The following is an 11212-nucleotide window of genomic DNA, read 5'->3' on the forward strand; positions in this document are numbered from 1 at the left end:
AAAGAATGTTCATCTAAGCGTAAACATATATACATCACTAGACAGCCTAAAGATCTCAAACAAATTCTTTATCCATCTAAATACTCAAAAATACATATACCGTCAGAGTTACAAAATGTCGCACACCTCGATTTGGAACTTGCCCAATAAATACTGAAGATTGCAATTTTCATTTTCCGAGGATAAACTATTTACTGTCAAAAACAACATCAACTGCCACAGTAAAGATGTTATTTCTTTGTTAACATGTGCGGGATGTGGTGAGCATTATATTGAGACACTGGTATGCAGATAAAAAAGCGAATTACTGTATACAAACTGCAAATTCGAGATCCAAATGTGCGTTGTATAAATGTGAGCAAACATATAGATGGATGCGGGAGAGGCCATTTTACTGTCTTTCTATTTTATAAATATTTTAACAATGACAAATATTTAGGAAAAAAATCTGATGTTCATTCTGCTTTTGAAACCAAAGCTTAATTCAAAAGCCTATTTTTCAAAACTTCCCTTTGTAGTTTAATGTGTTTGTGCACTCACACCGTAATGTATTTTCGCCTTTACGTATTTACAAGTTGGTCAATGTTAGGTAAACCATTTATTGAAGATACAATTTTTACATAAGTGCCATATCTCCCACCATTCTCTCGCTCCTAATACAAACTGATGTAACCATTGATATTAGGCATATTTCCGTTCTGAAATTCGATTGTCCAGCCATAAGAGATTTACACTTCTCAGAAAAGTTCTTGTCAAGGTTTTTGTTAACCACAAACTACGTGCCTCATCAAGGCTGTTGTGATCACTATCAAATTTTCGTTTAAAGGCGGAATATCCGTGCTGCTTGTCAAAGATTTCAGGAGTGTTTCAACAAATCAAGAAGTTGAAGGCAAAGAATTAAACTTTGGCCTATTAACGTTTCTCCCGGCGGTAGAAATGCGAAGCTTGGGTTGTAGTACCACATGTTGGTATTTGTCCTTAACTGACACGAATGCTGTTTTCAGTTCTAAACTTCTTGGTACTTCCTGACCCGATCTACTGATGGCAGCTGGATAATCCGATGATCCACTGCTGTCAGTACTGCTATTACTCTGAGCGGGTAGCGGGGAATTCGGTTGATGACGGCAATGAGATAGGTATACAGGCGTTTTGTTGTTCATTAAAAAAACACGTTTGACACTCACACTCTGAAGCGTGGTCAATACGGCGAGGGAGCATCGACAAAAGACGCATACCTCAAGCAACACTTCCTATTAATAACTCGACCTACTGAGTAGACCAGCGTCACAAATACCGCTGTTGTGTGTCGCCTATGACTACGTTTAAGTTTTCATTACACCTTATGAGCCGTTGGGCGGCGAAAGATCTTAAGAACTTGAACGAGTTTTGACAAGCACAAATATCGGGACTCTTTTTGTATACTTAATGCTGATAGACCTGAAGACACGTGTTAATATATATATATTAAGTATTAAGTGTCGTAACCCACTCCGTGCATCCAATTTTAGTAAAATATTCCAACAAATCAGCGCCTCGCGCGCCGACGTTTTTGAATGTTTTACGAGTACTCCGTTTGCATGCGGAGTACTGCTCACTTGACAAAGCAAACCCGAGCGCTAAGAAATGCTCCTGTTTTAAATGCAGTACGCATGACTGAAACTGGTCACCACGCACCCGGGAATCTTGAGATAGGGGACCCTACACCGCCGACAGCAAGTAGACAGGGAGTCGATAATGACATCCACTGGTAGTCCGACCCAACGTCAATAAGAAGTAGAGTGGAGGATATGATGCACCAATCTACTGAAATAATAATGCTCCCCAAATGCTGATCATATTTTTTATGACCCTCCCTATGTCCTTGTGCATTTTTTTCATGACTCTCCCCGAAAAGACAAAATTCAAAGACAAAATGCAAGGTCACTTTATATTTTATAATAAACATTCATTTTTTTAATTACTCTCCCTAAATTTGTGTATTATATTTTTGTGAACCTCCCCTAGAGACTCATATTTTGGGGTGATCATCCCCTGATTCCCCCTGATACACCCACGTTATCATCTTTATGTTTATGGGATGTGTGACGTTTTACTTTCCATTAAATACAGTCATGAGATCCCAATACAGGGTTGACTATATAAGACTGTTCATGTATGAATTTCACACTACGGGTGAACCCGGAAGATTGACACGTTGGATCTATTTTTGGATGACCTGGCAAAACCAGGATAGCGCCAATGTTCGCGTTAGATATGGATGTTCGTTATTCAGGTAAAATATGGCATTCCTTTGACACAGTTCCAGTGATCACCTGAAATGTCAGTATTGCAAAAGATTATCTAATCCTTGTGATTCTTAAACTTTGTTGGTTGTTATTGGCTGTAGGTGTAGGTCATATTTTCTTACTTTCGTTTTGTGAAGTTACCGTTAGGTTCGCATGTATGTGGGAAACGCCTATCTTGTTAGCTATCACCATCCTAATACGTTAAAAACCGATTAAGGGCAGACTTCATGTCAACGAGTAACGATTGGGGAAGGAAGATGCATCATAAAATCAGCATTAACCCAACCATTGTGTAGTAGGTTTTAACTGCCATTGTTTCATTAGTTGTGGAGTTGTACGTGCACGATGGGGGTGTATGATGTTCAGCATCACAAATGGTTTTCATAATTCCAATAATGTATCATAGACATGTAACATAGAATGTTTTGTGGTAAGAGTATTCCAAAATGAAGTCACTTTCTATTTGGATCGATAAATAATCGTGATGTAAAACATTTCAAATCGAGTACTTCAAGTTGTACTTCATATGTGTATATGTCTACATGTACCTACAGGTGAGCTGTTGTAAACATCGATAACGTTTGATGGACAATCACCATGGAGGACCTCTTAGAAGAACGATTCTGTTCTATTGACACAGAAATATCAAATCAAAATCAATACTTGCAACAACAATTCGAAAAACGAAACCGACAAAATGATGATATTCGAAAGGCATTGTCTCAAATTGCAGAACGACTAGGGACACCTGCAACAGACAATCTAATAAAGCTTACAGATGATGCCACAGACAGAGGTAGCGGAGACAAACGGACGTTTGGTGATTTACTCTGCCTTGAATCAAGCGACAAACAGACTTCTGATACTGCCGGAGTTGACGTCCACAAGAACACACAATTAGAATTAAAGACGTTAACCTATTCGAAACACCTGGAGACAAGTTTGATATCTTCTCAGGAGCCTCATATAACAACTGCATCGAAGGGCAAGACTGTACCAATACAGCCGGACATACAGAATGCTGATGCAACACCAATCCAAACGTCTGTTATTGCCAGTCAGAGTAATTGGAAAGAAGACTCAAAACATATGCCATCTACCGTGAGAGCTAAGCTGGAGCATGCTGAAAAGAGTGAATCGAAAGTATCCCGGAGAAAGCCGTCGTTGGAACAACACGGATCTGAAAATGATCATAAAAGAAAAGGACATGATAATCAACAGACAAAAAATGTTCACAAACAAACACCTGAGGCAATGAAGGGTTCATTTCTGAAGGCTGGGGATGTGACATGTAGAAATGATGAACTGAAACGTCAAAGCAGTGCCGCGAACAATTTGGGACACAACAAACACAAACCTGCCAGCTGGAATAGTCAACCAGGTATTAAATCTACTGCAAGCTCTCTCAATAAATTCAGCAATGGTATGGAACAAATTGGAGCCTCCTCCCAACTCAATCACTATGGCACTGACTACGTAGAAACATGCAACCTAACATCGTGTTCCACAACCTCTGACCTGTCTTCTGTAACTTTCTTTTCCGACAATGATGACCCATATGACTATGACGATGATATGCCACAATCATATCCAGGTGACCCTGGAAATGCCCAGCTTGCATACACGTACAATGTCAACCATTTAGTATGCCCTTACCACGGCCATGTGTTGAGCGTAAGAGAAACACGTTATATACTAACAAGGCATAATGGATGGCAGAAGAAATGGTCAAGGATAGATAAGTACAGACCCGGAGAGAAACCACCAGATATCATGAAAGATTTACCTTATGAACTCGTGCCTACAACCCGACCAAGGGCCATACTCACGAAACAACTTTCTACTCGGAGCCCCGACGAACTAAAAAAATCAGTACTAAGGTACGATATATATTAGTTACATTTAAACACCACTCACTGTTAACGGCCAATACATGTTGGTTTTTTTCAAACAATTGTCATTTTTAAATTAAAGTGTTTAAACTAAAATAGCCTTTACAAATTATGTATGTTTAAGATCAAAAGTTGGAGTATCTAAAGACAAATCCAATGGTTCCCCCCAGGGACACCTGATGCATACACTGTATCAAATGAAAGAGATCGTCGGTGAGAATGTAGACATGTGGACGCCAGTTGAAGAGGCTCTCAAGAAAGGTCAGAATCAATCTATTTCCATCTCTCTGTCTGTCCTCGCTCTATAAATGCGGCGCATGAAACAGATATTTTTTGTTCATTTTAATTGTAATGATTAATGTTTCAGAGGAGATAATAGTCCCAAGATGTGATGTAGGTGTTGATACAATTTTGTGTCTCGACAACTCTGGTACTATGCCAAGGGAGGCTTACATTCAGATCAAGGAGTTGGCAATGGACTTTATCAATGGTATGTGTTTGCAGTTACAGGAAGGATTCTTTTTATTGTCCCTCAGTAAGTCACTAACATTGTTTTTGAATATATTTGTTTGAGCTGCTTCAAGAAAAAAACACTTTGATTATTTCTAATACATGTATATTGTAGGTATCGAAGATGTTGCAGAATCGCACGACCTTGAAGAAAATATTGGAGTGGTAACTCTTGGCTCCCGGGCAACTGTGCTTCATCATTTATCCAATGACTATGGAAGCCTGAGGGAAGTAATCGGTAAGAAACGACATCTGAAAATTGAATGTAATTGATTTGAAGAATACGCAAAATTGTTTGACAATTTTAGTGTGGCCATCTTCAACACTGACAGTATGGTTTTGTTGTCATGATGTGCATCTTCTTTTTTCAGATCAAGTAGAATGCGGGGGTTTACCAACTGATCACTGTCTTCAACTCCAAGGATTATTGGTGTGTCTTGCTGCCATGACAAAGGGTAACTGTTCCTGATATACATTTATCACCTGTGACTGCACCATAAAATAGATTTTAGGTTTAAGTTAGCACGTTTTGATATCCAGGTGGCGTATGTAACTTTGGTGGAAGGACAAGAGTGCCCCCTCGAATAATCTTTGTGACAGACGGACTGACAGTTGGGAAGGTGCATCAACAACCCAACAAGACACATGTGAGTAAAACGTACAGTTTCTCTCTCCCATGTATCTGATATTGAGTCACAAATAGTATTATATATAAAACCAACAGGTATAAGCAGGCTTACTGATTTATGAAACAGGTTATGAACCTAATTACCATTCCTAACAAATCACTCAATTTCTGTCAACACATTAATGTATGGTTTCGTCAGATAGAAATAGTGTATGTCATTCGTTTGTCACCAGGATGCAGAACTATTATTCGCTGCACTGGAACACATGGGTAGCGCGTTTGTGAGGGACAGTGTAGTGGGCCCAATTCAGGTTGTTCCTTATGGTGAAGCAAAACAGGTTGGTATTAAGATCGAACGATGGATTCCCCCTTTAACCATATGTTTCTAAAATGAAGTCAGAAGACATTCATGCTAAAGACAGCAATCTGTTTTATTTTATTAATTAACCCATGAACAACATCAAGCTACAATTGGTCATTACCAAAATAGTAACTTTTTAAGATGAACTGAATGTGAAATGGGAAAGTGATTCAATAATTCAACAATAAATAGGCCTCAAGCTCCCATTATCTCATCATAGTTATTTAGTTAAAATCATTCTTTTTAACTGTTAAATTTATATTGTTTTCTTTGTCAGGCCTTTTTAAGTCGGTTTTTGAAAAGATGCAAGGGGAACCTGACTAATGTAAAAGAAGCATGCAACCAGCACTGGGTTCAGGTTTGTAGACAGGCCTTTTAGAATGTTTGTGTGTGTCCTTCAATATATCAACCACATGTGCCTGGCTTGCCTGCCTATAAGAGCGCGTTTCTCAAATTAAGAAGTCTTATGCAGCATCGGAATGCATGAATTTTCTCATTTCTATGATAATTCCATTTCAGAAAATCAGCGTTCAGATCACTGATTTCATGATTAGAGAAAAGGACGCTAAGAAAGCTGAGGTGCCGGATGTAGATACAGTTGTTACAGCCGTTTGCTCCGAATACAGTCAACGAGAAAAAGTAATTCGTCATATTTGATAATTCGTTTGCCATATACGTTCTGTGTGTGAATTTGTTGATTTGTTATCATTCTCATTTCATGCTGAAAATAAAGCAATAGGTTTGTGATCGGCTTTCCGTAGGTCCACTCTACTCCTTAGCCTATATCATCAAGTACATGTTTTTAATTGTCTCAAAGATAAAATCATTTCTTTAACAAGGATGAAATTGTTATTTTGTTATTTTTAGAAACAGATTTCTGAAATTGTCAGAGACAAGATGAGTGAGATGAACGGCCGGTTAGGACTTACAGACGTGTTTGACAATATCTCTATTGAGGCAGACCTTCCTGATCTGGGGACGAGAGTTGTTCGAGGACCTGACTGGCGGTGGGGCGACCAAGACGATGGGGCTGCAGGGACAGTTATCAATCATGGAGAAGATGGAGGTTCGAGAAATATTCTTTTTGAAATATTCTTTTAGTCAACTGGCATGTAACTAGCAGTTGAGATAACAAAATACAAAATTTCCAAATATAATGATTGGTTTGATTCATGCCCATTGAATATACAGATTGTTTGTATGATGGTGTCCTGTTTAACACGTTGATCTTTACAGAGTCTGTGTGGGTCTCTTGGGACAATGGCTTCAACAACGTATACAGATACGGTGTCACCGGCAACTATGATGTCCTCATCGCTGATGACAAGCCACGCCTGATGGAAGAGGAAGGTGTCATAGACATCGGGATGCAGGTAGAACGAGGTATGTCGTACAATGTCAGTTCACGACAAGGAATTCATATAGACAATGCCGTTCAGACAGTGGCCAAATATACCGAATGTTCTGTTTGGAATTACACTTTGTTAGTAAAGTACAAATTTTGGTATTTTGGGGGTGGAATCACTTCCGGAATTCAAACCCAATTCTCAGAGGAAGGCACTTAATCGTCAGCAACAAAGATTCCACAAAATGGAAGTCCGACTTTGTGTACGCCTCTGATAAATGAAAGTTGGCCTGGCCGAAAGCTATAAATAGCCAATTCCTTTTAAAAATTGGATTCAATGTAACCTATGCTTTTCTGGAGATTACATTTCTTACATTCTACCATTATGGGTTGAGCCTTTTGTCATACATACAACAATGATAAAAAGTATAACAAAACCAAAAAAAAATGTTTACATGATAATAAATCAGTTTGTAATAGATTGAAACATATTACCAATATGATTTAAATCATTATTTTAAAACTTGACTGAAAATTTTGCCTTTTCAGGACCAGACTGGCGAGATATTTCAGATCAAAATGGCAGTCCTGGATTGTATGGAACAGTCATACGGAAAAGAAACTGTAGAGTCATGGTTTGTTTCTAAAATACACTACGGCAAAACAGTATGATGGTTAAACACATCATTTGCACATACTTTTTATCAAAACATAAAGTTTCTTACATGTATTACCATCACATTGTTAACGTCGACGTGTCTTATTTCAGGTTATATGGACAAACTCTACAATGCACGAATACAGCTTTGGTGAAGGTGGAAAATTTGAAGTATCCATCCGGTGAGACATTTAACACTAGATTATTTACACATTATTTGGATCGACATATCTACTGCATTTGAAACATTAGAATGATAGAAACGGCGACCTTTGCATATTTATGACAATTACCATGAGATCCCAGAATAATCGTTTAACTGTTCGAGATATATATGTACTGCAGAACAAAAACACTGTTGCAGCCAGGTTCATATCTATTCCGATGCTAATAATCTGTCATGATTTGTAATAATTTCGTAAAATGCGTCGTATGAATTTGTTTTTCAGTGATTCCCTTCGGGATCAAATGCCACATATGCACAATGACGATGAACCTTGCCTGCAAGAAGTACACAAGTCAGGTGCTAAACTTCAAGAAGATGATGGAAGATCAGGTTCAGATGGGATAGGTGATTCATACGTGTGGCAATGGCGTGGCAAAGATAACAAATGGCGTTCATATTCCGAGGGGAACAATAAGAAATTGAAAGCATCTTACAAGAAAAGGCCTGGTGGATCATGTCTCATACAAAAAGATGGGAGGAGGTATGTCATGTGTCGTTACATGTTTGTTAAATTACCACCGCCTTATTCTACAACATCAACATCCCAAGTATACTCTGCAACAACAAAAAAGAAACCCCAAAGTTATTTTGGATTTACATTTTATACATCATAAAAATAATCAAGAGATGGTAATCGATTATTCATAATATGCAGACATCATTCTAACTGACCCAGGTTCTATATGGCACACATGGAGCAGTAGATTTTCAAGGGTCATCTGTTCTCAATATCTTGTATTTTCACCATTTGAGTCCACACCTGACTGGCATTGTCGCCCTTTGGGAATGTTCACCCCCTCTGCCTGCAGTACTTATGCCAACTGTCGGAAGTTCCGTGGCTGTTGCTGACGTGCTCGCAGTCGTTGATCCAGTGCATCCCATAAATGTTCGATTGAGTTTAAATCTGGAGACCTGGGGGCCATGCTGGGGGCCAAGCTGGGGACCCATTAAAAAGGCTGTCAGTCTTGCCGTGTGAGGTCAGGCGTTGTCTTGATGACGTTTGCTTTTTGCAAGGCGAAGCATAAAACGCGACTCATCACAAAACCAGACTTCGCAGTTGTGGTCATGCTCTGTGACCTTTATACCACTGACGTCGCAGCCGACGATGCAGTTCCGTCAAAATAACACCTCGCACAGTCCTCACGTAAGCGGCTTCTCACTGTAGTTCTCGTCGAAGTTTCAGAGGTAACCTTGGTAGTTCTTTGGCCGAGTCACGTAGCCGTATGAATCTGTCCTGTGCTCCTGTAGTGATACGTGCTCGACTGCATCTGGGAAGGTCCCGTGTGTCTGATAACGGTTCCACAGTCTTGTAATGGTGCTTGGTGCCTGGCTACGGCCGAATATGACTCGTCTGTTTGCAGTCGGCCGATGTTGTTGTTGCTTTGGGCTTCCGTCCGTCGTGGCATGTTTTCGCTGTTCACTTGCAGTATGATTGTGATGGTATCCACATGAAAACCCAACGATTTTATAGCCCAACCAGTGATTTTGCACGTGCATGTCCTGTTAGTGTGTTTCGGCGCAAGGCTCTGACGTGTTTGTGTTTTCCCCAAATTTCTACAGTGCCTCATTTTTTCCACACAAATCAATCCCAATACATGCAGAAATGACGAATTCATTTTTGGTATTATTTTTGTATGGATATCGGTAACACTCTCAGATATTTACGATTTTAGTACTTTTGCGTTTCTTTTTTTGCAGAGTATTTTCATTGTGTGTCAATATATAATGTACTATTATAGTTGATAACATGCACAATTAAACAAAACAAATAAAAATACCAGCTAGAAGTATGTACAATATTTATTTATTTTCAGTTTCAGAGTTTTGTTCAAATCACTTGTTGAAAAATCCATTGACGATGGCTCTACTACGGCTGTGAGGAAACTTGATGGAATGTAGCACGTAACAAACATCATCCATACATATAGTGATAAGGTTTTGATACAATGGTATTGACCTGAAGGGCAATTGGAATAAACTTAACTCGCAACTATGCGCTCATATCATGAATACTGTGTCATAGACATCGTTCACGTCGTCTCACATAAATGATAAATTCTTGGCGCATTTTCTTTTTCAGTTGAAGTACCTCCGAAATAAGAAAGAATCAGTAATGTGGTGAAATTGGATATAACGTTAATAAACGCGTTGACATAACATTTACCGCATTGTACTGGAGACACCACTTCTTAAAACACGACAGAATAATAGGGACCTATCCAAGCCTCGACAAAACCCACCCCACTACACCCCATCCCACCTCACCCCACCCCACAACACCCACTACCCCACAACACCCACTACCCCACAACACCCACTACCCACCCCTCTCCCTCCCTTGCACCCTATTTCAATACACACCCTAACAGCGACCCTGACCTTAGCCGATCCGGGCCACTGGGTGCTTCCACGGAGGGTTAGTGCAAATGTAAAGTCAAGACACTTCTTTTATTATGTGATACATCGTGGTGGGTCACATGTGCACGATAAACACTGCTGTTTATAGATATTCTCTTCAAGCGACGCAGCGGAAATCCCCATCCAAAATTAGACACAACTGGGTTTTCCCAGACCATCCATTTCCCGAGAAATCAATATCAGCTGAACAATACAAGTTTATTTTGAGAACCGGACACTCAATAATAAACATACAATGAACGAAAACAAACCATGTACGTTTAAACTGAATTCTTACACTTAATCAACACTATTTCCTGAGCAATATTATGTTTGAAATGTTAAATCTTTAGAGCTTCAGAGAGCATGGCTTGAGACATTGCGAAGGCGTTTATGTGGTGTACGTACTCTCTGTTTCAGAAGCAGTTGTGTAAAGAAAATTTATTTTAAAATATATGTTTTCATTAGACATTTGTATATTTTATGTATAAGAGAACATCCACTTTATGCTTATAACAATAACTAAACTGATTTGTGAGGAACATGTTATCTATCTTCTTGTAATTGATTATATACTGATGTTAACAAGAAGTTGCGCACTACTCCAAATATTGCTCGTCATGTTCACTTTGTTAAAGTGTTTTGTACAGCAGTCATAAATACCAGTCCATGTTTATTTGACATGTATTTCATTCTTTGATAATAAACTATATAAACACGTCATGTATTCCAGTTGGATATGTTCATCAATGTTTTATAATACTTTTGGAAATCATATGGCAGTTTCAGTGTACACTTTTCACCTATATCCCTCAATACAACTGTTTGGGGTAAATTGTTGCTATGATAAAATATATGGAGAAAATATACTAAAACACTGAAATTGCAATATGTATGTAAACTGAAGTAG

General features: G+C 38.9%; 1 protein-coding gene across 4 annotated transcripts; it reads left to right on the plus strand.

The window, feature by feature from the left end:
- Nucleotides 1–2223: 2223 nt before the first annotated feature.
- On the plus strand, nucleotides 2224–11013 carry LOC139478508 (uncharacterized). 4 transcript variants are annotated; one of them, XM_071261002.1, is made up of 16 exons: nucleotides 2224–2272; nucleotides 2840–4165; nucleotides 4302–4438; nucleotides 4545–4667; nucleotides 4803–4925; nucleotides 5059–5142; nucleotides 5228–5334; nucleotides 5549–5653; nucleotides 5954–6034; nucleotides 6196–6315; nucleotides 6544–6742; nucleotides 6913–7059; nucleotides 7571–7656; nucleotides 7791–7861; nucleotides 8129–8386; nucleotides 9720–11013. In XM_071261002.1, exons 2-16 carry the CDS (start codon nucleotides 2883–2885, stop codon nucleotides 9802–9804), a joined length of 3009 nt encoding a protein of 1002 aa, XP_071117103.1. In that variant the 5' UTR covers nucleotides 2224–2272; nucleotides 2840–2882; the 3' UTR covers nucleotides 9805–11013. The 4 variants fall into 4 exon arrangements, with proteins under 4 accessions (XP_071117103.1, XP_071117117.1, XP_071117124.1 ...); XM_071261016.1 differs by having other exon boundaries at nucleotides 9726–11013; XM_071261010.1 differs by lacking the exon at nucleotides 2224–2272 and adding an exon at nucleotides 2273–2319.
- The last annotated feature ends 199 nt before the right edge of the window (nucleotides 11014–11212 follow it).

Source organism: Haliotis cracherodii, unplaced genomic scaffold (genome assembly GCF_022045235.1).
Source record: "Haliotis cracherodii isolate W230 unplaced genomic scaffold, xgHalCrac1.p SCAF_1, whole genome shotgun sequence".
NCBI lineage: Eukaryota > Metazoa > Mollusca > Gastropoda > Lepetellida > Haliotidae > Haliotis > Haliotis cracherodii.